Raw genomic sequence first — 26,737 nt, forward strand, 5'->3', positions numbered from 1 at the left:
TCCTGCCTCAGCCTCCCAAGTACCTGGGACTACAGGTGTGCACCACCATGCCCAGCTAATTTTTGTATTTTTAGTAAAGGCTGGGTTTTGCCGTGTTGGCTAGGATGGTCTTGATCTCTTGACCTCATGATCCGCCCACCTCGGCCTCCCAAAGTGCTGAGATTATAGGTGCAAGCTACCATGCCCGGCCAAAAATAAATTCTTAATTAATGTTTTCCTGAATGCTGCCTAAAATCATCGCAGAGTGTACCCCACTTTGGGAAAAACTGGACTAACTGAGTCTGATAAAGCAGGGGTTCCCAACCCCTGGGCCACCACCAGTACAGGTCCTTGGCCTGTAAGAGCCAGGCCGCACAGCTTCATCTGCATTTACGGCCACTCCCCATGCTCACATTACCGGCTGAGCTCCCCTTCCTGTCAGATCAGCGGCTGCATTAGATTCTCATAGGAGTGCAAACCCTATTGTGAACTGTGCCTGTGAGGGATGTAGGTTGCACGCTCCTTATAGGAATCTAATGCCTGATTATCTGCCACTCTGTCCCATCGCCCACAGATGGGACCACCTTGTTGCAGGAAAACAGGCTCAGGGCTCCCACTGATTCCACATTATGGTGACTTGCAAAATTATTTCATTATAGATTACAATGTAATAATGATAGAAATAAAGTGCACAGTAAATGTAATGCACTTGAATCATCTCAAAACCATGCCCCCTTGGCCGGGTGCGGTGGCTCACGCTTGTAATCCCAGAACTTTGGGAGGCCGAGGCAGGCGGATCACGAGGTCAGGAGATCGAGACCACGGTGAAACCCCGTCTCTACTAAAAATACAAAAAATTAGCCAGGCATGGTGGCGGGCGCCTGTAGTCCCAGGTACTCGGAGAGGAGTAGGCAGGAGAATGGCGTGAACCCGGGAGGCGGAGCTTGCAGTGAGCCGAGATTGCGCCACTGCACTCCAGCCTGGGCGGCAGAGTGAGACTCCGTCTCAAAAAAAATAAAAAAAAAAAATAAAACCATGCCCCCAATCCGCCCCTGGTCCATGGAAAAATTGTCTTCCATGAAACCAGTCCTTGGTGCCAAAGAGGTTGCGGATCACTGCTGTAAAGTCAAACAGGCAAGATATCAACCCAGGCTCCTGCCTCCAAGTCTAAGGCTGTTTTAGCTACAACATGGGCCGCTTCACCACGTTGTGTTTCTGATTAACTATGTCGGGCAGCAAGTGGAGAGGAAATGGAAATTTCTCAACTTGGCTCTAAATGAGACCAAAGAGAAAAACCAAACAGTGATGGCAGACAACAGATGGTGAGAGGGCTCACTCCTCCAGGCGGTTAATGATGCCCTGGGCAAGCTTTCCGAATTTAATCACCAGAGCGATTCTGGACTGAAGCATACTCTGATTGTTCTAGGATCTGATGGAATTTTCCTCTGGAATAACTCAAGGTCCGTTCTAAGAGGTCTAAGCAGCAGCATAAGCATTGAAGACATGGAACAGTAGTAAATAGACCATCTTCAAGGGGGAATGAAAGCACTGACTTCCAATTTAAGAGCCTTTTTTTTTTCTTTGAGACAGAGTCTTGCTCTGTCGCCCAGGCTGGAGTGCAGTGGCACATCTCGGCTCACTGCAATCTCCACCTCCCGGGTTCAAATGATCCTCGTGCCTCAGCCTCCCAAGTAGCTGGGATTACAGGTGCACACCACCATGCCTGGCTAATTTTTGTATTTTTAGTAAGAGATGGTGTTTCGCCATGTGGGCCAGGCTCGTCTGGAACTCCTGACCTCAAGTGATCCACCCACCTTGGGCTCCCAAAGTGCTGGGATTACAGGCATGAGCCACTGCACCCGGCCCATCTAAAGGGCTTTTTAATGACCTGGTATAGCTCACCAAACTCCAGGTGGGGAAGCCTCCTATCAAGTCAAGATGTCAGTTTATTCAGGCATTTCCCAAAGTATTGCTTTCAAAGTTAAATTAAATTTCATTATCTAAATGAGCAGTTTTTGTCTTGGGTCAAACTATAGCTCCAAAATGCTTTCATAGGTGGCAGAGATTTAAGAGTTTTCAGCCAGGCACAGTGGCTCATGCCTGTAATCCCATCATTTTGGGAGACTGAGGCAGAAGAATCACTTGAGGCCAGGAGTTTGACAACAGCCTGGGCAACATAGCAAGACCCCATCTCTACAAAAAAATTTAAAAATTGGCCAGGCATGGTGGCATATGCCTGTAGTCCCCACTGCTCAAGGGGCTGAGGCAGGAGGATCACTGGAGCCCAGGAGTTCAAGGCTGCAGTGAGCCATGATTCATCACTGCATTCCAGCCTGGGCGACAGAGTGAAACCCCGTCTCTTAAAAAAATATATATATTTCTCGGCCGGGCATGGTGGCTCATGCCTGTAATCCCAGCACTTTGGGAGGCTGAGGCGGGTGGATCCTTTGAGGACAGGAGTTTGAGAACAGCCTGACCAACATCGTGAAACCCCACCTCTACTAAAAATACAAAAATTAGCCAGGCATGGTGGTGGACACCTGTAATCCCAGCTACCCGGGAGGCTGAGGCAGGAGAATCGCTTGAACCCGGGAGACGAGGTTGCAGTGAGCCAAGATTGTGCCACTGCACTCCAGCCTGGGCAACAGAGCGAGATCTGTCTCAAAAAAAAAAGAAAAAGAAAAAGAAAATCTATCTTCTGCTCTGCTCTTGGCCAGCTCACTTGATTTCTTTAAAAAAATAAAAATAAAAGGTGTTGGTTTTTAGAAGTCCAAAACAGGAGCAAATGGAAAGCAATAGTCGTTGAATGATGACAAATTCTGTTTGGTTGGAAACTGTCAGAAAGCCTGTGCTTGTAATTTTCTTGATAAATATAGCACCAGGTTCAATCAAAGGCGTAATCAATGGACTTCAATAACGGATGTGATGATGAAGACGACAGATGGCATCGGAATTATCTGACGCCACGGGAGACCACAAACACACATTTCATTATGATTCTGATCACGATCCTAGGCTACAGGGGAGAGAGAGAGGCTCCCACTGCTGTGCCAAGGACTCAAACTAACTTAGGGCAGATTTTGTACTTTTTATTAACATTTGAGGCAAGTTTTCATCAAGAAAGGATTAAGAAGATGGGTCATCTATAAGAAGCTGATGGACACTAGGGTTCTTTCTATTTCACCCAGGGAAGAGGTGAGGGCATGTCTGTGCCATGGGAGGTGAGGGGGGCATCAGCCTACCTGCTTCTAAAACTCTCAATGACCAGGCTATGCCTTGGAACAATTAGACAAGACTCTGGCTGTAAGACCAGGCCCTTGCATTTTCTTTAAAGTTCTCCACGTGATTGCAATAGGCAGTCAAGGCTGAGAAGCGGAAGCATGGGGGTATGTTGACCTGGTGCAAGACGGACACATCGCCTCCAACTTCTGGCTGCTTCTGTAAAGGCTGTTGATGGATATCAGTCAGTGCTCAACCGGGGAAGCAGGGTCACTATGTGCTCTGGGGCAAGGGATGCTTTATAGGTATGAGACCTTCTACAATCGTCCAGAGATCTGGGGAGATGGCGGTCTGGGAGGGGTGGAGAGGATGAGAGAAGTTACCAACAGCTGATGTAAGAGTCAGATGCGTCCAGCTGTCAAGATGGAGTGGCAGAGGGGAAACAGGTAGAGGGGTCCCTAGCGGGCTGCTGCCTCGTCTGCCAAGCGCCCAGAGGCGGTGGGGTTGCTGTTGGTCAGCAGGGCCAGCGGTCAGGAAGACAAGCTGCAAGGGACACAGCGGGGGGTGAGGACAAGCTGGAACCTCTGTGGCCCCTCTGTCAGATCAACCTCCTTGTCTCATCATGACAGCCTTCAAAGAGTAAACACTGATGTCACCTTCCGTCCACTTCCCAAACCTCCTGCACCATCCTCTTCTGCCTACTTTTAACCCACAACTCTACAGGGAAAAGGATATGGTTTGGCTGTGCGTCGCCACCAAAATCTCATCGCAAATTGTAATCCCCACGTGTCGAGGGAGGGGAGTGATTGGATCATGGGAGCAGTTTCCCCCATGCTGTTCTCGTGATAAAGAGTGAGTTCTCATGAGATCTGAGGACTTTATAAATGTCCGGCATTTCCCCTGCTGGCTCTCATTCCCTCCTGCTGCCTTGTGAAGAAGGTGCCTGCTTCCCCTTCTGCCATGATTGTAAGTTTCCTGAGGCCTCCCCAGCCATGCAAAACTGTGAGTCAGTTAAACCTCTCTATTTTATAAATTACCCAGTCTTTGGTATTTTTTTATACCAGTGTGAAAACAGACTAATACAAAAAGGGATATGGGAAATAAAGTTCTCAGTATAGCTAAGCTTTCTTTTTTCTTTTCTTTCTTCCTTTTTTTTTTTTTTTTTTTTGAGATGGGAGTCTTGGTCTGTTGACAGGCTGGAGTACTGTGGCGTGATCTCAGCTCACTGCAACCTCCACCTCCTGGGTTCAAGTGATTCTCCTGCCTCAGCCTCCCAAGTAGCTGGGTCTACAGGAACACACCACCACGCCCACCTAATTTTTTTTGTATTTTTAGTAGAGACGGGGTTTCACCATGTTGGCCAGGATGGTCTCCATCTCTTGACCTCGTGATCTGCCCGCCTCGGCCTCTCAAAGTGCTGGGATTACAGGCGTGAGCCACTGCACCCGGCCCTCTTTCTTCTTTTTGAGAGAGAGTCTCATTCTATTGCCCAGACTGGAGTGCAGTGGCACAAGCATAGCTCACTCCAGCCTTAGACTCCTGGGCTAAAGCAATCCTCCCACCTCAGCCTCTAGAATAGCTGAAGTTACAGGCATGCACCACTATGCCCAGCTAATTATTTAATTTGTTTGTAGAGATGGGGTCTTGCTATGTTGCCCAAGCTGGCCTTGAACTTCTAGGCTCAAGTGATCCTCCCACCTCAGCCTCTCAAAGTGCGGGGATTACAGGTGTGAGCCACTGCATTCAGCCTAAATTTTTAATAGAATATTGCAGCACAGGCTAGAAGGAACAGAAATCCATTCAAGCTCACTTGAGAAAAATACAGTTTAGTACAGGTATAAGAAAACGAAGGGAAATTCTAGCATCTTGACAGATGGTACCCATATCTATCTTGGGGAGATACTGGTTTTTGCTTGGAACTATGGCTTGACAAACACCTGGGGTGGTACTTGCAAGAGCCCAGCATAAATTGGTGCCATGGCTTCTGAGAAGAGGGCAAAGCTGCTGTGGATAAGACGGGAGAAGTAAGTGTCTTCCTTGGAATGGAGGGAGCTGAGATAAAGGAGAAGAGAAAAAGAGGTGATGAAACTGGACCCCGTGTGTGGAAAAGGCCAAGAAAAAGGAAACCACCCCATTGCCTTATGGCACAGCGTGGTGAAAAAGATCTTGTTAACCGGGAATGTCAAACGTGGATTTCTAGTTCTCCTAGTTATGGCCATATGGATACCACGATGCCCTTTACTGGAACACTGACTTTTTTTTTAAGACGGAGTCTCGCTGTCTCGCCCAGGCTGGAGTGTAGTGGCACAATCTCGACTCACTGCAACATCTTCCTCCCGGGTTCAAGTGATTCTCCAGCCTCAGCCTCCCGAATAGCTGGGATTACAGACGCGTGCCACCACACCCAGCTAATTTTTGTATTACTTAGTAGAGACAGGGTTTCGCCTTGGCCTCCCAAAGTGCTAGGATTACAGACGTGAGCCACCACGCCTGGTCTTTTTTTTTTTTTTTTTTTTTTTTGCAATTAAAAAAAATCAAGGTCTTTGCAGAGCTGGGGCTGGGGCTGGGGCTAGTCCTCTGGGGCTGGAGAGACAGTTGCATGGTGAGCCAGAAGACGACTGTCACTGGTTATGGTTTTTAAGGTGTCTGCTGTGAAGAGATCAATGACACCCTTTTTGTGATCCTCATTGTATTGCTCCTCAAATGACCTGTGGAAGTAGGATAGGGCATTGTTTTATTCTGTTGTTATGGAAACCAGTGAAGCATCTGAGTTTCATACTCAGTTGGATGGAGGTACAGGACTCAGGGAACCAAGCCTAGGAGCAGAGAAGACTTGAGGATGGAAGCCCCTGGAAATGTACAGACATTGTACAGCTGGATTTTGGATTTCCCTAGGCGGTGGCAACACGGGGTGGGAGGTATTTCTCCAAGGGTCTGGAGAGGGGATGCTCAGGGTCGAAGAAGGTGCAACATCTTATGGACTGCTCAGTTCATCTGGACTGCAATGGGAATGTCATGGCTGAGTTCCTTCTCTGCTTTCAAACGACGCTGTCTCTCTTGTTTGTTATTCTTGAGGCAGACGCTCTGTCCTCTTTCCCTTCAAAGACTGGCTTTCTCTGCTTATGCATAGACTTCGGTTTGCCACTCCCCCATCATCCACCTAGGCTATTCTCTCTGCATCCCAGGAGAAAGACTCTGATTGGCCCAGACTGAGCCAATTTGGACCAGTCAGAGAGGAGTGAGGAGAGGCTCAAGCCCCCGGACACCTGAGGCTGCTACTTGGTCCCAGCTACTCAGAAGGCTGAGGCAGGAGGATTGTTTGAACCTGGGAGGCAGAGGTTGCAGTGAACCAAGATTGAACCACTGCACTCCAGCCTGGGCAACACAATGAGACTGTCTCAGAAAAAAAAAAAACAAAAAAAACCTTCTTCTTCCATATGACATCCTTCAGATGTTTTGAGACAAATCTTAGGTGCCCCTTGAGCCTTCTCTCCTCGTTTCAACAACCTTGACATGGAAAAGATCATCATTCCACCTTCCAATCTCCCCCTTCTCTTGTGTCTCCTCTTCCAAACAAAGAAACCAGTGTCTACACTTATGCCTGTATCTATCCGTTTCCAAACTCAATTTCTTCCTGGTGGTAAAGGAAAGTAACATTTAATGAGCACTTACGTGGCAGCAGGCACTGGACTGAGCACTTAATACACTTGATCTCTTTTACTCCTCATGACCACCCTGCGAGATATTGGACGCATAGCTATTTAACAGATGAGGCCACTGAGGCTCAGAGAAGGTAAGATATTTGTGCAAGATTGCACAGCCTATAAACGGCAGAGGTAGAATGTTAATCTAGGTGTAATTTAATCCGGAGCAAGTAAACACACTTATCAGGCACGAGGTCTCTCTATTTATCAGAAAGCAACCCCATCCAAGACCAGGATATCTAGTGATGAAAAAACAGGGATCTGGCCGGGCGCGGTGGCTCACACCTGTAATCCCAGCACTTTGGGAGGCTGAGGTGGGTGGATCACGAGGTCAGGAGATCAAGACCATCCTGGCTAACACAGCGAAACCCTGTCTCTACTGAAAATACAAATAATTAGCCTGGCCTGGTGGCGGGTGCCTATAGTCCCAGCTACTCAGGAGGCTGAGGCAGGAGAATGGCAGTAACCTGGGAGGTGGAGCTTGCAGTGAGCTGAGATTGACCACTGCACTCCAGCCTGGGCCACAGAGCGTGACTCCGTCTCAACAACAGCAAAAAAAAAAAAACAGGGATCCTACCGCATTTGGCAGAACCCAACCAGGAATGTCTTGGATTGATCTAATATAACTTGAGATCCCCGAGGAGTTTAGGGGACTGAGGACAGACACAGTAGACTGGAATTCCAGGAGAAAACAAGATCTAGGTAACTGATGGCTCAATGAATAGCAGCCAATTACATAACATGAAAGATGTAAGTCAGGATGTTGCCTTAAGGGGGTGCCTGGCGATCTGCTTGTGTAGACCCAAAACACCAAGGCAGCTCTGCTAAGTCACTTGCAGTTTTATTCCCTCCCATTTCTCTTTGGGCAGCCTGTCCTAGAACTGTCAAGAAACGGTTGGTATTTTATTTGAAGGAAAATGTGGGAAGGAGGCTCAGCCAAGCATTATCCAATTCAATTCAGACCATCAAGTGATAGGGACAAGCCCTTCTCAATCTCTGCTGCCACTCACATCAGCAGCTTTCCAGAAATAAGCAAAGGGAAGGGAAAAACCCTTAATCGCTAGGCCACGGTACATGCAATTTACTGGTATCTATTGCCCTGTCTTTCTAAGAAGCTTCTTTTTTGGGAGATTTCAAAAAAATGCTGAGAACCCTGCACAGGATGAAGCTATGAGGGTGCCCCATGTAGTGTGTTGTCTTCCCCTTTCCCCAGCCTCATCAGGGCCGTCTCTGTCGTTGTTGCTGCCACACTGTGGCTCCTGCTCTGGGCTTGGCCCTTATATTAATTGCTGTGGTCACTTAATGTGGTAGGCTGAAGAATGGTCCCTGAAGATATCCATGTCCTAATGAACCTATGAATCTGTTACCTTACATGGCAAAAGGGATTTTGGGCCAGGCATGGTGGCTCATGCTTGTAATCCCAGGACTTTAGGAAGCCTAGGCGGGAAGATCACTTGAACCCAGGAGGTGAAGACCAGCCTGGGCAAGATGATGAGATCCCAACTGTGTTTGTCCATTCTCATGATGCTATGAAGAAATACCCGAGACTGAGTAATTTGTAAAGAAAAGAAGTTTAAGGCCGGGTGTGATGGCTCATGCCTGTAATCCCAACACTTTGGGAGGCTGAGGTGGGCGGATCACAAGGTCAGGAGTTTGAGACCAGCCTGGCCAACAGAGTGAAACCCCGTCTTTACTAAAAATCCAAAAAAAATTACCTGGGCGTGGCAGCGGGTGCCTGTAACCCCAGCTGCTTGGGAGGCTAAGGCAGGAGAATGGCTTGAACCCGGGAGGTGGTGGTTGTAGTGAGCCGAGATTGAGCCACTACAATCCAGCCCAGGCGACAGTGCGAGACTCCGTCTCAAAAAAAAAAAAAAAAAAAAGAAGAAAAGAGGTTTAACTGACTCACAGTTCCACGTAGCTGGGAAGGCCTCAGGAAACTTACAATTATGGCAGAAGGTTCCTCTTCACAAGGCGGCAGGAGAGAGAATGAATGCCAGCAGGGGAAATGCCAGATGCTTATAAAACCATCAGATCTCATGAGAACTCTCTATCATGATAACAGCATGGCACAGCCACCCACACGATTGAATTACCTCCCACTGGGTCCCTCTCATGACATATGGGGATTATGGGATTACAATTCAGGATAAGATTTGGGTGGGGACACAGCCAAACCATGTCACCATCTCTACAAAATTCAAAAATTAGCTATGTGTGGTGGCACATGCCTGTGGTCCCAGCTTCTTGGCAGGCTGAGGCAGTAAGATTGTTTGAGCCCAGGAATTAAAGGAAGCAATGAGCTATGACCGTGTCACTGCACTCCAGCCTGGACAACAGAGCAAGACCTCGTCTCTGAAAAATATATATTTTTAAAAAGAAAATTTGCAGATGTGATTAAATTAAGGGATCCTGAGATGGGGAGATCATCTTGGGTTATCCAGGTGGGCCCTCAATGTCATCACAAGTGTCCCTACCCATTTATGCCTGAGGTTGCAATTTTTTGAATTTGAAAAATCAGACCTGGTGATAACCCTGAGAAGTAGGATATAAATAACTCCCACATGCTTAGTGTTCCAATAATGGAATGCTAGGCATACATTTAAGAGAAAAACAGAGGGATTTGACACAGAAGAGCAAAGGTGACAGGATGACCTCAATCGAGAGGGATTGGACTATGCCATGCTGCTAGCTTCGGAGATGGAGGAGGGAAACGCAAGCCAAGAAATGCAAAGAATACGGTTCTAGAAGCTGGAATGACTGAGGAAGAGGCTTCTCTAGAGCCTCCAGAAAGAGGACGGCTCTGCCAACACCTTGATTTCAGCTCAGTGAAATCAATTTCAGACCTCCAGCCTCCAGAACTGTAAGATAAAAGAAAGGTGTGTTGTTTTAAGACCACATTTGCAGCTGTTTGTTACAGTAGCCACAGGAAAATAATGCACTTAGCTGCATTATCACTCTGTTCCTTCCTATGAATGGACCCACTGTTCACTCTAACCATCAGAGAGCCAGGCAGCTCTCACCACCCAGACCTGCCACATGGAGGGGAACCCTTGAGATGATCTGACCCTGGGAGAAGCAGGAAGATGAGCCCTCATTAATTCATTCAATGAGTCTTCACTGAGTGCCTACTCTGAGTTTGGCTGTGTGCTGGGTACCGTCAACATTGTTGGGAGTGAAAATAGCTCAGCCTCTGCCCTCATGGAGGTCAGCATCTAGGAGGAGTCAGTTTTGAACATATACTCACACCAATGAACACAGATTTACAAAAGGCTTCTCAGGAAAGGATCACAGGGATGGCAATGGGACAGGGGCTGGGGAAGTGCTGGGAAGGTGTCCCTCCAGAAATGCCCTGGATCTCAGTCCCGGAGGGAGACACAGAGTTTATCAGGTGCCTTAGTCCATTTGGGCTGCTATTCTCCCTTTCTTAGCCTAGATGGCTTATAAACAACAAACACGGCCGGGTGCGGTGGCTCACGCCTCTAATCCCAGCACTTTGGGAGGCCGAGGTGGGCAGATCACGAGGTCAGGAGATCAATACCATCCTGGCTAACATGGTGAAACCCTGTCTCTACCAAAAAATACAAAAAAGTTAGCCGGGCATGGTGGTGGGCGCCTGTAGTCCCAGCTACTTGGCAGGCTGAGGCAGGAGAATGGCATGAACCTGGGAAGCAGAGCTTGCAGTGAGCCAAGATCACACCACTGCACTCTAGCCTGGGCGACAGAGCTAGACTCCGTCAAACAAACAAACAAACAAACAAAAAACAAAAACAAAAAAAACAAAAAAACACTTATTTTTCATGGTAATAGAGGCTGGGAAGTCCAAGATCAAGGTGTCAGCAGATTCAGTGTCTGGTGCAGACCTCTTCCTCATGGATAGTGAGTTCTCACTGTGTCCTCACACAGTGAAAGGGAGAAACAAGCTACCCTGGGCCTCTTTTACAAGGGCACGAATCCCATTCATGAGGCTCTGCCCTCCTGACCTAATCACCTCCTGAAAGCCCCACCTCTTAATACTATTACATTGGCAATTAGATGTTGACATGTGTATTTAGGGGTGATACAAACATTCAGATCAGAGTTTCAGTTTGGGAAGATGAAAAAAATTGTGGGGAGGGGTGGTGATGGTTATACACAGTATGAATGTTCTTAATGACACAGAACTGTACTCTTAGAAATGGTTTCAGACAGTAAATATTATTATATATATTTTGCCACAATTTAAAAAATAGAAGTGTGTGTGCAAACTATATATAAGTGTGCATAAAATGTTTTATTTTTATAGTAATATTTATATTATAATAAAATATACTACAATAAACAATAAAACAATATAATAAAATAATTTATTATATTTTATTTTTATTATTTACTATTATTTCATACTTTATAGAATTATTCTTCTGTTATTTTTATGGAATAATAAAGCAGTTATGTTCCCAACATCCTACTTAAGTAAAAATCTGTGTGTGACTTTTAGATGGCCCCATGTGCCCCATTCCCTCATATTTTTCTCATTCCCTCAGAGATAGGCACTGTCACAAACTTGCGTTAATGCTTTTTATTTTTATCATTTACCACCCATATACGAAGGCCTGCACATTTATATTTTTTAGTTTTTTTTTTTTTTTGAGATGCAGTCTCGCTCTGTTGCCCAGGCTGGAGTGGAGTGGTGTGATCTTGGCTCACTGCAACCTCCACCTCCCAGGTTCAAGCGATTCTCCTGCCTCAGCCTCCCGAGTAGCTGGGACTACAGGCGTGCACCACCACGCCCAGCTAATTTTTGTATTTTTAGTAGAGACGGGGTTTCACTGTGTTAGCCAGGATGGTCTTGATCTCCTGACCTTGTGATCCACCCGCCTCAGCCTCCCAAAGTGCTGGGATTACAGGCGTGAGCCACCACGCCCGGCCTATATTTTTTACTTTTATACGGTTTATATAAACCTGTTGCTCAACATCTTGTTTTTGAGATGCTTTCATGTTCATACCTGTTGCTCATTCATTTTTCACTGCTGTATAGTATTCTGTGGTACAACTAGACCACAAACAGGGCAGTTATGAACATTCTGGAACATGCCTCCTGATGTTCATGTGTAGTTTCTCTAGGGCAGTGCTGGTGAATAGAATGTTCTACAACAATAGAAATGTTCTATACAAATGCATGCTTTCCAATAGGGTAGCCACTAGCCATTATTTACTAATGAGTATTTTAAATATGGCTCAGGCTACAGAGAGACTGAATTTTAAATGCTATTTAATTTTAATTAATTTAAATTGAAATAGCCACATGAAGCTAGTGGCTAGCCAGGGGTAGACCCAGGAGCAAAACTGCAGGTTATAATCACCTGTTCATCTTTACTAGGTAACACTGAACTGTTTTCCAAAGAGGTAGAGCCAATTTCCCTATATTTTCATTTTATCCAACTCGCTAGATCTTTGCTAACCAGATAAACTATCCAGATGAAAATTTCTGAGAATAAAAAGGGCTCTGTTAGTCAGGGTTCTCGAGAGAAACAGAACCAATAGGATTGAAGAGATTTATTTTATTTATTTGTTTTTTCTTTATTCTTTTCTCTTTCTTTCTCTCTCTTTTTTTGAGATGGGGTCTCACTCTGTTGCCCAGGCTGGAGTGTGGTGGCACAATCTTGGCTCACTGCAACCTCCACCTCCCAAGTTCAAGCGATTCTCCTGCCTCGGCCTTCCGAGTAGCTGGGACTAAAGGCACACACCACTAAACCCGGCGAGTTTTTATATTTTTAGTAGAGGCGAGGTTTCACCACATTGGCCAGGCTGGTCTCAAAACTCCTGACCTCAAATGATCTGCCCACCTCAGCCTCCCAAAGTGCTGGAATTACAGGCGTGAACCACTGCACCTGGTCTGGAAAAAGATTTATGATAAGGAATTGGCTCATGGGATTTTGGAGGCTAAGAAGTCCCAAGATCTATAGGTGGCAGCTAGAGACCCAGGAATGCTGATGGTGTAAGTTCCAGTCCAAAGGCTGGCAGGCTCAAGACCCAAGAAGAGCTGATGTTTTAGTTTGCATTCAAAGGCCGGAAAAGACCAGTGTCCCAGCCCAAGCAGTCAGGCAGCAGGAGTTCCCTCCTACTCACCCTTTCTGTTGTAGTCAGGCCTTCAACTGATTGGATGGGGCCCACCCACCTCTACATTAGGGAGGGCAGTCCGCTTCACTCAGTCTACCAATTCAAATGTTAATTTCATCCACCAATGCTCTCGCAGACACACACCTCAAAGAATCTTTGGCCAAACATCGGGGAACCCTGTGACCCAGTCAAGTTGTTGCATAAAATTGACAATCACCAGGGTCTTACATGGTAATCTCCCTCCCAACCGAATGGAGTCTAGGTGGTTCAGAGGTGGTCCTCTGAGCAGAATGTAATACAGTTCTAGGAAGATGGAACTTCTAGAGAGTATTTTCTTTCTGGAAACTTGTTCTGACCATGAAAGACAACTTGCAGCAGCAAGAGCTTGTCAAGTGCAGAACATTTATTTGATTTATTTATTTTCTTTGAGACAGAGTCTCATTCTGTCATCTAGGCTGGAGTGCAGTGGCACAATCTTGGCTCACGGAAACCGCCACCTCCCAGGTTAAAGCAACTCTTGTGCCTCAAGCCTCTCGAGTAGCCGGGATTTTAGGTGCACACCACCATGCCTAGCTAATTTTTTTTGTATTTTTAGTAGAGACGGGGTTTTGCCATGTTGGCCAGGCTGGTCTGCAACTCCTGATTTCAGGTGATCCACCTGCCTTGGCCTCCCAAAGTGCTGGGATTACAGGCGTGAGCCACTGCGCCCAGACTAACATTTATTTCTCCATTCAATCAACACAGATTCCCACCTTCCTCCCCACCTCCCAGTACATTTAGAAATTCAGGAGGAAGGTCCTTCCATTCAGAAGTCTAGCTTAGAACATTCTCCCTCCTCTCTCCTCCCTTTAGTCTCTCCGTTTCTTCTTCCTTCCTTTCCCTCCCCTACACCCCAACTTCTTGTATATTTTGTCCAAGACAAATTACTTCTTAGATCTTCTGCAATTAAGGGCATCTCTTCCTACCCGATATGTACAGTGGCCCCAGCAACGGTGACCTGTTCCTGGAAGATGCTATTTAAAACCCTGTGTGCAACTAGCGTGACGCAGAGTTCCTGAATGTGGCTGAAATGTGTCAAGTTACATAAACGCACATGCTTCATTTTGCCCTCGGCTTGAAGCTCTTCCTAACAGACTTCAGAATTATCAGCTCATTATAGGGGAAAAAATGCAGGTTTATAAAAAAAAAAGTTAAATAATCATCATAATAAAATCAAGGCCCCAGGGTAGAGTTGCACTTAATGGTTGAGAGCCACTCTCAAGAGAGTCGGCACCTCCCAAGAGGGTCTCAAGGAAACCACAGTGAATCCCATCTTCTCTTGGGGAGAGGAATATTTTCTGGGAATTCTCTGGAGACAACTATAAGCAGCCCTGATGCCCTACTCTCCCGCAAAGCACAATGTTAACAATGAAAGGAAGGAAGGGAATTTTGAATTGCTTACTGCCTGGGAAGGGCCACCCAATTCATACCTGTGTCTGTTTTCATCACTTACTATGATGCTGCAGGGAGAGATCACTGTCCCCGTTGTACTGATGGGGAAGCTGAGGCTGAAACAGGACAAAATATTTGCTCCAGGCCACACAGTTGGTAAGAAGTAGAATTCAAAGCTAGTTGAGAGACCCCACAGCTTGATGACGGAGACCATGGACTCTGATACGGAAGGGAAGTGGTGGGAAGGGAAGGGCATGGTCGCTTTAAATGCTACAGAAGGAGGGAAGGGAAGTGCTGGGTAGAGGCGGGCGTGGTCCCTGGCAAGGGCTCCACCCCCACGCCTGTGCCCACCGTCCTAGGTGAGGACAGGCATTTTTGTTTTCCTGCCCAAATGTTGCATTTCCCAAGACCACCCTGGCCTGCCACGCCCCCATCCTGTACCTATGAAAACCCCAAGACCCTAGTAGGTGACACACAAGCTGCTGGACGTCAAGAGCTGCAGATCGGCAAAGAAGACACAAGTGGCTGGACGTCAAGAAGACGTCAAGAGGAGCACGCTGGCAGAAGAGCACGTGACAGACGCTGGCAGGCCATCTACTGGCGGAACGAGGTGGAATTTGGTCTGGGCAGTCGGAGGAGAGTCCGGGCCGCTCGGCGGCCTGACTCCAAGGGGAAACCTTCCCACTCCATCCGCTTCTGGCTTCCCCAATCTGCTGAGAGCTACCTCCACTCAATAAAACCTCGCACTCATTCTTCAAGTCCAGGTGTGCTGGTGCACCAAGGCAAGAACCCAGGATAAAAAGACCTCTGTCCTTGGGAAAACGTAGAGGGTCTAATTGAGCTAGTTAACACAAGCTGCCTATAGATAGCAAAACTAAAAGAGCACCCTGTAACACACACCCACTGGGGCTTCAGGAGTTGTAAACATCCACCCCTAGACACTGCCATGGGATCAGATCCCCACAACTGGCCCATCTGTATGCTCCTCTAGAGTTTGAGCAGCAGGGCACTGAAGAAGCGAGCCACTCCTACAACACACACCCTGCGAGGGGGACAAGGGAACTTTTCCCGTTTCATCTGGACCCAGAATGCTATTTCATGGAAACTGTACAACCCTGGGCAAGAGACTTGACCTCTCAGTGCCTCAGTTTCCTCATCTATAAAATAAGGGCTATGTGATATTTTCTGCCTGGATGGTGGTACTGGGATTATATGAATCAAAACAGTAAAACACTAGAAAACTAGCCAGCATAGAAAATGTTTTAAAAGAACTGCTATCTACAGTGCATACACTTTCCGTGTGTGTGTGTGTGTGTGTGTGTGTGTGTGTGTGTGTGGTTTTCAACACAATGCATGCACTATTACCCCATTTTGAATCTCTGCCAGGTTCCCAGGGCCTGACCTCTTTATCACACTTGGTACCTCTTTACCACCTCTTAATAAAACGAAGTTACTGGATTTCAAGCCCAGGCTCTGGAAATACTGGAACTCAAAGGCTGTGCTCTTGAAATATGTCCTTCACACGCCTACCTTCCCTGCCTGCTGCAGTTCTGTCTCTGGCTGATTAAAACCTGCTTTTGCCCAGAGCAAGCTGAGTGGCAGGGCACGCTATCCCTTTTTATGAAAATCCAGCAAGCGAGTGTAAAAGGAAGATAACCACACCCCCGCGCGATTTAGAGGCCAAAGATACTTAATTATCTGAAACCCAGATAAACAGCAGGAGTGGGATGGTAGACTAGACGTGGAAAAGCTGAAGCGAGCCAGAGGGGCTGCAAGAAGAATTATTGAAAACTAATGATGTGATTCAGTGCTGGAAGGAAGGCAAGAAAATGAGTCTGAGGTTGTTGACAGCCTCTGAGAGTTCTTGCCTGAAGTAAGATGGGGGCAGGATGGGTAGGGAGATGGGGTAGCAGTGGGAGGGACTAGGAGGTGGGTGGAACACAGGGTCAAGAAGGGGGAAAACAGGCGTTTCAAGCATTATCTGCCAGATGTTTGCTGCCTGTTTTCCGGAGGTGGTTTTGTATTATTGCCCTGTTCCAGCAAAGTTGATAAAATTGCCAAGCCTCAAGAGAGAGAGATCTCTAAATGCCATTTTGCACATTGGAAATCAGGGGACAAGCAAAGGGAAGTCAGCAAAAGAAGACACACTGGAAATTCAGAGTGAGGAGCACACTCAGAGCTCACACCTGCCTGCTGGGAGCTCACTCATAGCTGGTCTGTGAACTTGACCTCCTGGGCCTGATTGAGGGCAAGTGGGTGTCCTGGATTGGGGTGGTTCCTGATGCATCTTTCTGTTAGTTATGTGAGCATGTGTGTGAAGGGCTTAGCACAAGCCTAGGTCCACAATAAGGGCTCTGTAAATGCCAACTGTTGTGGTCCTTAAGAGTTCTTACGGGAACCAGGTTCTTTTTCTACAGCACATTCCCAGAAGTTTGACTTCACAAATCTTGACTGTCTACATGGGAGCTCATAATTTGGTCTCTGAAATAAACAGTTTATGTGCAGAGAAATGGTGATACTGAAACACCAGAGGTTTGATCTAGGTCCTGCTGCTCACCGCATAGAAAGCCCATCACTGAGAAGATGAGTATTGCCAAGAAGAAAATTTTAATAGCATGCTGCAGCCAAGGAAATGAGAGCTCAGTCTCAAATCCATCTCTCTGACCAACTAAAACTAGGAGTTCACGTAGCAGGGAAGAAATGTAACAATGTATAAGAAAACAGGAACTAGGGAGGAGCAAGGAGGCAATCATGATGAATGAAGGGTCTGGCATCTCATGGTCTGGATGTGGTAATCTGGTGAGTTTCAGCTCTTTGATATTTTTTGAGAGGCCTGGGGGTCCTTTCCTGAGGAAGGAACTCAGATAAGACAAATGAGGGCTTCAAGCTTTAAGATCAGAAAGGTCAACTTCTGTGTTTATCCAAAAGAATATCTATGGGTCGGGCACGGTGGCTTACGCCTGTAATCCCAGCACTTTGGGAGGCCAAGGCAGGTGGATCACAAGGTCAGGAGATCGAGACCATCCTGGCTAACACGGTGAAACCCCATCTCTACTAAAAAATACAAAAAAAAAAAAGTTAGCTGGGCGTGGTGGCAGGCACCTGTAGTCCCAGCTACTGGGGAGGCTGAGGCAGGAGAATGGCGTGAACCCAGGAGGTGAAGGTTGTAGCGAGCCCAGATCGCACCCCACTGCACTCCAGCCTGGGTGGCGGATCGAGACTCTGTCTCAAAAATAAAAATAAAAAAATCTATGACGGGACTATTGGGTCAGTTTCAATGGTACAGAAAAGTCCAAAGCCTGACTTAGTAAAATCTGTCCAAGTTCCACCACACACAATTCAAGAGGGCAGAACAAGACAAGACCCAGTGTGGAACTCGGGGCATCCAATCAGGGGTTTCTCCTTGCGTTGTAGAATAGTAAGGCAAAGAGAAAGGGGGTCCTGGCATTGAGAATAAAGATAACAGAACAGCTTAAGGTTAAGGGCTCTGCCCCCACGAGACAGACACCTTGGGTTCAAATCCTGGTATTACTTCATCCTAGCTGGTGACCTTGAACGAGTCACTTTGCCTCTCCCACCTCAATTTCCTCATTCATAAAATAAAAGAGATAGAACTCACTCTATTGGGATTCTTGCGAGGACTCAAGAAGCTAAAATTAAGGGGCGAATGCATGCAAGGGACGTAGCGCTCTGTGGCATATCAGTGCCCGCGGGAAACAGCAACTCTGTGTGCTGCGTCATGTGTCCAAGGTCACAGACCAAGGACGTGAGAGAGTCAGGATGATGACCTCTGATCCCACATCTCCCGAGTTCTCACCAGTTCCCTGGGAGTAGGGAAATCTCCCTCTTCTTCTTCCTCACTGTCGCGGCAGGAAAAGAGGGAGAACAGGCAGGGGCTGTGGATCTTGGGGGAAAGGACAAGGTAAGTCAGCTGAGAAAAAGGAAGCCCATGAAATAATCTAAATGTCAGGGTGTCAGGGCTTTGGGGGTGGGGCAGGCAGCCCACCCCTGGACTCATGCTTAAAAGAGTCAATGCAGGCTGGGTGCAGTGGCTCACACCTGTAATCCCAAGGAGGCCAAGGAGGGCAGATCACTTGAGGTCAGGAGTTCAAGACCAGCCTGGCCAACATGGTGAAACCTTGTCTGTACTAAAAATACAAAAATTATCTGGGCATGGTGGTTGGCACCTGTAGTCCAAGCTACTTGGAAGACCGAGGCACAAGAATCGCTTGAACCCAGGAGACAGAGGTTGCAGTGAGCCGAGATCACACCATTGCACTCCAGCCTGGGCGACAGAGCGAGACTCTGTCACAAGAAATAAAAATGAAAGAGTCAATGCCGCAAGAAGCCATGGAAGTGAGACACATTCTCAACCATGAAATAGGGGCTGACGCGCACGGTCTCCGCAGCAGCTGACGGGCATTAAGGTGATTACTTCTCAGCAGGTGTGACAAAACACATCTCACCGCGGCTATTACCCTACGGTCACTGGGAGTCTTTCAGCCGAGGGCTGTCACATTCCTGTCACTTAAAGCTTCCTCGCCTGAGCCTGAAAATTATCAGTAGGGTCTGAAATTTTTTTCTCTCTCTCCTACTCTGTGCCAAGAGTGTCTCACGCGTGTGTGTGTGTGTATGTGTGTGTAAGAGGATTGTTGGGGTAAGGATGGAGTGAGAAAGAATAATTTATTGCACATTTGACAAATATTCATGACACTAAGTGCCAGGCACTCTTGCAAATGCGGGGAAGACATTGTGAGGAAATTGGATAAGGTCTCTGCCCTCATGGAGCTTATAAACTTGAAGGAATTATCTTGGTAGTTTATAGTCAAAGCTTCCTTCCTTCCTCCTTTCCTTCCCTCCCTTTCCTCCCTCCCCCTCCCCTCCCTTCCCCTCCCCTCCTCTCCCCTCCCTCTCCCCCTCCCTTCCTTCACTGATTCACTTAAACATTCTGGAGTCAGACTGCATCCTAGCTTGGCTACTTATTAGCTAATGCAGCATCAGGCAAATTTTGTAACCTCCCATTCCTTCCCATCCACAATGGAGATAAGAACAGGACACACTCATAGGATAAGCCCCACACCTTCGGGAAAAACCATCTCTGAGAAACAGCCGAGAAAGTGAATTCAAGCAGGGCCTTGGCTCAAAGCCTGTTGGCCTGGAGGGCTGAGGATGATGGATGAGGACTTTGTGCAGATCTGAGTGTTCTGTGTCCTTTGTCCTGGCTGCCTTAGCGTCCACCGTGTATCTCTGAGATTGATGAGGCAGGTGCACCACCGGGCAGGCTACACACCATACAAGGCTGAGCTTGGTTGGGGAGCGTCATCATCATCCAGTGCTGTCTGTAGGACTCCATTCCAGCAAGACATCTGGGGGCCTGGAAGGGGGTTCCTCCCCTGGAAAATGTGACAGAATCCCTGATCTATGTCCTAACAACACTCAGGTCCTTCTGTATCCTTTAGATAATTTGATTTATCCAAGGGTCTACTGTTGACATTTGTCCCTAAGTGGTCAGATTCATGGGCTAGATGAGGACATTCAGTGAGATTACAAGTCAACAAGAGCTTACTGCAGAGCTGCCTCTTAAGAAATGCTAGTTATTCTTGTCCTTAAGCCTGGCCTAAGTGACAGGCATTTGCACATCCATACACACACACACACATCCACACACGCACACACCACACCCACACACACAGCCACACATGCACACACATATCCTCACACACACACACACACACACACCCACACACACATCCACAATACACATACACACATCCAGACACCCACACACAAACACCCCCACACACATCCACACATCCACATCCACACATACACATCCACACAAATATCCACACACACATCCACACACACACGCACACACAGTAAAGGTCAGTAAATGCACAGTGGTAACCATTGTTCCTGCAGCAGCACCATTAGGTAAATAAAAATAAATATGTATTTTTAAAATTTTTTATTTGTATTTGTATTTTTAAATTTTTTGTATTTTTGTAGTTTTTTTTAAACAAAGGGATCTTGAGTACTTAAAAGCAAGACTCATGTTCTCTGTCTTCCTTTTATTTTATTATTATTTTGAGATAGTTTCTCACTTTGTTGCCCAGGCTGGAGTGAAGTGGTATAATCTCAGCTCGCTATAGCCTCCGCCTCCCAGGCTCAAATGATTCTTGTGCCTCAGCCTCCCAAGTAGCTGGGATTATGGGCGCACGCCACCACACGTGGCTAAATTTTTTGTATTTTTACTAGAGATGGGTTTTTGCCCTGTTGGCCAGGCTGGTCTCAAACTCCTGGCCTCAAGTGATCTACCCGCCTCGGCCTCTCAAAGTGCTAGGATTATAGATGTGAGCCACCACACCTGGCCTCTCTGTCTTCCTTTTAAAACACAGGGAGGAAAGGATTGTTTCTGAATGCTCACGTATCATTTTAGCTTATTTCCAGACAAAAGGGAAGATATTTCTTAGCCATAAAGTGGAAATGTTCTAGAACCCTCCTCAGAGATGTCTGTGAGAAGGAATTATGCATGGGAAGCATTTAGCTCAGGATCGGGCACATGCAAAGGGCTGGATAAATGACAGCTGTGAATACTGCAGTTCATTTTATGCGGCGAGAGGGAAGGTCATATAACGTCCTAGTGAGAGTATGGGCTTTCAGGAGTTCAAGGCTGCAGTGAGCTATGACGGCCTCGCTGCATTCCACCCTGGATGACAGAGCAAGACCCTCTCTCTAAATAAGTAACTAAAAATTTATAAAGAATAGGTGTTTTAAAGGCAGAAAGAGCTGAGTCTGAACCCTAACTTCCCATTTACTAGCTGGGAGGCCTTGGGCAGGTTGTTTCATTTCTTCAAGCCTCAGTCTCCTCATCTGCAAAATAGGATGATCACAGACTCAGCCTCTTGGCGCTGTGAAAAATCAGTGAAAGAACAGGGGAGGGGCTTAGCGCCTGCCTAAAAGATTTGATGTTCCTGCTGCTTCCAGTGGAGGGTGGGTGGGTGAGCTGACAGGCAGTGCAGGGATTTTTCCAGCCAGGTTGCCTCTTAACCTCTGGTTTGGTTTGATTTTGCTTGTAACCTCTCACTGTCTGCAAAAGCCCAATTTTTTAAAAAAAATTTTTCATTTTAATTTGATGTTTTTATATTTTTTGTATTTTTAATTTTTTTTCTTTTAGCGACAGGCTCTCGCTCTGTCTCCCAGGTTGGAGTACAATGGTATGATCATAGTTCACTGCAGTCTTGAACCCCTGGGCTCAACTGATTCCCCCACCTCATCCTCTTGAGTAGCTGGGACAAAGGCACACACAGCCACACACAGCTAATTTTATTTTTTGTAGAGACAGGGTCTGGCTACATTACCCTGTCTGGTCTTGAACTCCTGGGCTCAAGTGATCATCCCGCCTCAGCCTCCCAAAGTGCTGTGATTACAGGTGTGAGCCACTGCACCTGGCCTTAATTTGTACTTTTTAGAGACAGGGTCTCTCTCTGTCACCCAAGCTGGAGTGCAGTGATGCGATCATAGCTCACTGCAGCCTTGAACTCCAGGACTCAAGCAGTCCTCCCACCTCAGCCTCCTGAGTAACTGGGACTACAGGTGCACACCACCACACACTCAGAGCTCAACTTTTTAAATGAGAGTTTGTCTTGAAAGATACCTGCAACTCTTCAGGAATGCTGTGCTCTGTAGATAATGAACGTTCAACCCACGTGACTCTGATGTTGCTATAGACTCCTTCTTGTTATTTTCCCCCATTTTAGAAATGAGGGAACTGAAATTCAGAGAGTGCAAGTAACCTGCCCAAGCTGATAGGCTTAAAAAAAAAACTCAGGCCTATCTGAGAGCAGAGTGTGTGCTCGTAAAAGACACCAGCACAGGGTACAACCTCTGCGTTCCCCTCCCTCTTTCTTCCCCGCGGGTGATACAGAAAGAGCAAAGGTTTTGCCGTCAGATTGGCCTGAATTCAATTCCAACTTCAGGGTCTTGCTTAAAACAGGAGATGACAATATCCACTTCCCTGGGTGGTGGCGAGAATCAAATGAGGCTTTTAAAAACGTGCATAATGCCTTTATCTCAGTGCCTGGCACACAGTAGGCGATCAACAAATACTAGGTTTTCCTCTCTCCTCCACACACTTCTTTCCTCGGCCACATCCCCAAAACACTCACATGAACCTGAGCTCAGACTCCCGGCGGACCAAGACTTCCCGGAGACGCTGAATTTTTGCCATCTCCAGCTCAATCTCCTCTGGCATCATGGTTGTCTCCGCCATGGAGATGATGTCCAGCTGATCTGTGCAGGAGACAGGAAATACAAGCATCAGGACCCCAAGGCTGCACCGTGGGACAGACCCTGACATGGTTCCAGGGCACAGCCTTGCTCCGCGACCATCATACGCCTTGAGGACAGCCTTCAGCCTGTGCCGCAAATGTGTATTCGTGTGCACACCCTTTGGAAACCAGAAAACATGTTTTCCACAGGAACTTCGTTTGTTTGCTTTTTTGTTTTTTTGTTTGTTTGTTTTGTCTCGCTCTGTCGCCCAGGCTGGAGCCCAGTGGCCCAATCTCGGCTCACTGCAAGCTCCACCTCCCGGGTTCACGCCATTCTCCTGCCTCAGCCTCCGAAGTAGCTGGTACTACAGGCGCGCGCCACCACGCCCAGCTAATTTTTTGTATTTTTTTTTAGTAGAGACGGGGTTTACCGTGTTAGCCAGGATGGTCTCCATCTCCTGACCTTGTGATCCTTCCGCCTCGGCCTCCCAAGGTGCTGGGATTACAGGCGTGAGCCACCGCGCCCAGCCTTGTTTTTGTTTTTTGAGACAGAGTCATGCTCTGTTGCCCAGGCTGCAATGCACTGGCGTGATCTCAATCTCGGCTCACTGCAACCTCTACCTCCGAGGTTCAGGCGATTCTCCCACCTCAGCCTTATAAGTAGCTGGGATCACAAGTGCACACCACCAGGCCCAGCTAATTTTTGTATTTTTAGTAGAGACGGGATTTCACCATGTTGACCAGGCTGAGGTCAAGTGATCCGCCCACCTCGACCTCCCAAATACCTCGACTGCTGGTATTGTAGTCGTGAGGCCACGGCGCCTCGCGGGGAACTTTGTTATGATGGCTAGTGGAGGCTCACAAGTGGGCTCACAAAAGCCTGTTTAAGGCCTTGTCAGCCCCTGCCTGGTCCCAGATTCTGAGCCTCTGCTCCCCCTGACCATGACCACTCTGCCCTGTGGTCTAAGCCTCTAAGACCAGCCGACTCTAGGCAGAAGAAAGTTTTACCATAATTATCTTATAGTAATACTACTACTAGGTAGTGTAAGTATTTTTTCCTTTGTTTTTGAGACTAGGCCTCACTCTGTCATCCAGGCTGGGGTGCAGTGGTGCAATCATAGCTCACTGCCGCCTCGAGCCCTGGGCTCAAGGGACCCTTCCGCCTTAGTCTCCCAAGTAGGTGGGACTACAGGCCCACCTAGGTAATTTTTTAATTTTAATTTTTTGTAGAGATGGGGGTGCCACTATGTTGCCTAGGCTGGTCTCAATCTCCTGGCCTCAGGCAATCCTCCCAACTTGGCCTCTTGAAGTGCTGGGATTACAAGCGTGAGCATACATACATATACATATATATGTGTGTGTGTATATATATATATGAATATATATGGTTTTATATATATAATATGTATAATATACACAGACACACTTTCTTTTTTTCTTTTTTGAGATGGAGTCTCGCCCTGTCGCCCAGGCTGTAGTGCAGTGGCACGATCTTGGCTCACTGCAAACTTCACCTCCTGGGTTCGAGTGATTCTCCTGCCTCAGCCTCCCGAGTAGCTGGGATAACAAGTGTATGCCACCACACCCGGCTAATTTTTGTATTTTTTGTTGAGGTGGGGTTTCACCATGTTGGCCAGGCTGATCTCGAACCCCTGACCTTGTGACCCACCCACCTCAGCCTCCCAAAGTGCTAGGATTATAGGCATGAGCCACCGCGCCTGGCCAGACACACTTTTTTAAAGACTGAAAAAGTACACTAAAATGTTAGCAGTTAAAATGTTAATATATATGCGTGTGAATATATATATTTATACTATTATATATATATAAATATATCCACTGTGATATAGGTCTTATTTTTCTAATATAAAGTTAGGACCTCACTATTTCATTATATGTTCTTTTCACCTAGCAACATGCCATGAGCGCTCCTGCCTGTCCTTGGATGGTCTTCCTCGGCAGCAGCATGGAAGGCGGGGCGGTTTTCTATTTGTGGCTGTATCACGAAGCACTTAAGCAATCCACAGACATGTAGGTTGTTTCCTATTTTTTCCCCACTGTAATCATGGGGAAAAAAATGTAAGAATTATTTTCACTGTAAGAATGTTCCAGTGAAGACCGTTCTCAAAGTGAAATCTTCGCACACATCTACGGGGTTCCTTCGGGCTATGTTTCTAGGGTGAATGGCTGATATATAAGGGATGCGCTATTCAAGGCCTTTGATCAGTAGTGGGGGAGACTCGGGGCAGGAGATGTTTTTGGTGTACCCTGAGACACCATCACATCACCTGTAATTCCTTCCACACCCACCCCCAAGATGCAGCCCACCCCACACCTCAGTTCTACAAGGGCGTCTGTCTTTTTCCTTATACTCAAGGAATAAGGAAAGTTGGTATACCTTATACCCATGATTTGGAAAGTTGTTCTCTTTTTCCTTTTTCTTTCTCTCTTTTTCTTTTCTTTGAGACTGAGTATCCCTCTGTTGCCCAGGCTGGACTGCGGTGGCATGATATTGGCTCACTGCAACCTCTGCCTCCCAGATTCAAGCGATTCTCCTGCCTCAGCCTCCTAAGTAGCTTGGATTACAGGCTCGTGCCACCATGCCCAGCTGATTTTTGTATTTTTAGTAGAGTTGAGGTTTCACCATGTTGGCCAGGCTGGTCTTGAACTCCTGACCTCAAGTGATCAGCTTGACTTGGCCTCCCCTGATGCTGGGATTACAGCCGTGAGCCACCACACCTGGTCTTCTTTTTTCTTTTTGTAGCGATGAGGTCTCGCTATGTGGCCCAGACTGGTCTGGAACTTCTGGCCTCAAGCAATCCTCCTGCCTCAGCCTCCCAAAATGCTGGGATTACTTACAGGTGTGAGTCACTGTGCCCAGTGAAAGTTGTCCTGTTTCTACCTGTCCAACTGCCTCCTATGTCCTGGGGCCCTGGCCCTTGCACACCTGCACAGGGCTTAGGGCGCTGTGATTTGCAGGCTTCCCTGAAGTCAGTCCCTGCCTGCTTGGATCTCTAGATACAATAGCGCCCTCTTCCAGGAGCCCACCTGATGCATTTGTCCACCTGTGGGACTCTCCTGGCCCTGAGTTTTTCAGCAGACATTGGATTCTCGGGAAATTGGTGTTCTTTTCCATCACCTACCCCCTAATGTGGCCGTTCCACGTGCCAAAGTTATCTGTCTCCCCTCCACCAATCAAAACACCTTATTTTGCTGAGGAGACTGGAAGAAGGTAATTCTCCGGAGTTGATTCTCACATTGAAATGAATGGCCTCTCTTCATTCTCTCTGAGACAATTCCCCTTTTTTTTTTTTTTTTTTTTTTTAGACCAAGTCTTGCTCTGTTGCCCATGCTGGAGTGCGGTGATGCAATCTCGGCTCACTGCAACCTCTGCCTCCCGGGCTCAGCAATTCTCCTGCCTCAGCCTCCCCAGTAGCTGGGTCTACAGGCACATGCCACTACGCCCGGCTAATTTTTTGTATTTTTAGTGGAGACGGGGTTTCGCCATTTTGGCCAGGCTGGTCCTGAACTCCTGACCTCAGGTAATCTGCCAGACTTGGCCTCCCAAAGTGCTGGGATTACAGGCGTGAGCCACCATTCCCTGCCTGACAACTCCCAGTTTTCAAGAGAAACAATAACAAAGGCAATGGAAAAGGCCAAGCAATTATATGGGGACAGGAAAAAATTTGACCTGTCGGTCATCGGCCTATTGAAGATTTTTCTCCTCTTTGAGTTCAGCATCTCAGAGCAGTATTTGCTTCTTTTATATTTTCAGGGAGCGCCAATATTTCATAAAATAGATAAGTGCAGAACATAAATAGTGCAGAACCTGCTACTGGGTTGGAGAGGGGGTCACAGAACAACTGTGTAAGTGGGAGGAAGACAGCGGAGGTGGGCGAATGGGAAAAACATGAAGTTGGAGAGATTCACAATCACCTGCTCCCTGCCTTCTAAAGATGGCGGGTCCCGAAGATTATCTGGCCTCCTGGCCAAGCCTGTGCCAGGGAAGGGTGAAAAGGGAGACACAGTGGAGGG

At 47.2% G+C, this 26,737-nt stretch overlaps 1 protein-coding gene across 1 annotated transcript in view; it reads right to left on the reverse strand.

The window, feature by feature from the left end:
- The window catches only part of BMERB1 (bMERB domain containing 1), a 152,726-nt gene that overhangs the window by 43,763 nt on the left and 82,226 nt on the right, over nucleotides 1-26,737 (reverse strand). Inside the window, exon 2 of the mRNA XM_003281514.4 lies at nucleotides 22,601-22,724. Within this exon, the coding sequence (XP_003281562.1) occupies nucleotides 22,601-22,724 (124 nt within the window). The remainder of the gene's footprint in view (nucleotides 1-22,600; nucleotides 22,725-26,737) is intronic.

This window comes from Nomascus leucogenys, chromosome 18 (genome assembly GCF_006542625.1).
Source record: "Nomascus leucogenys isolate Asia chromosome 18, Asia_NLE_v1, whole genome shotgun sequence".
Classification (NCBI taxonomy): Eukaryota; Metazoa; Chordata; class Mammalia; order Primates; family Hylobatidae; genus Nomascus; species Nomascus leucogenys.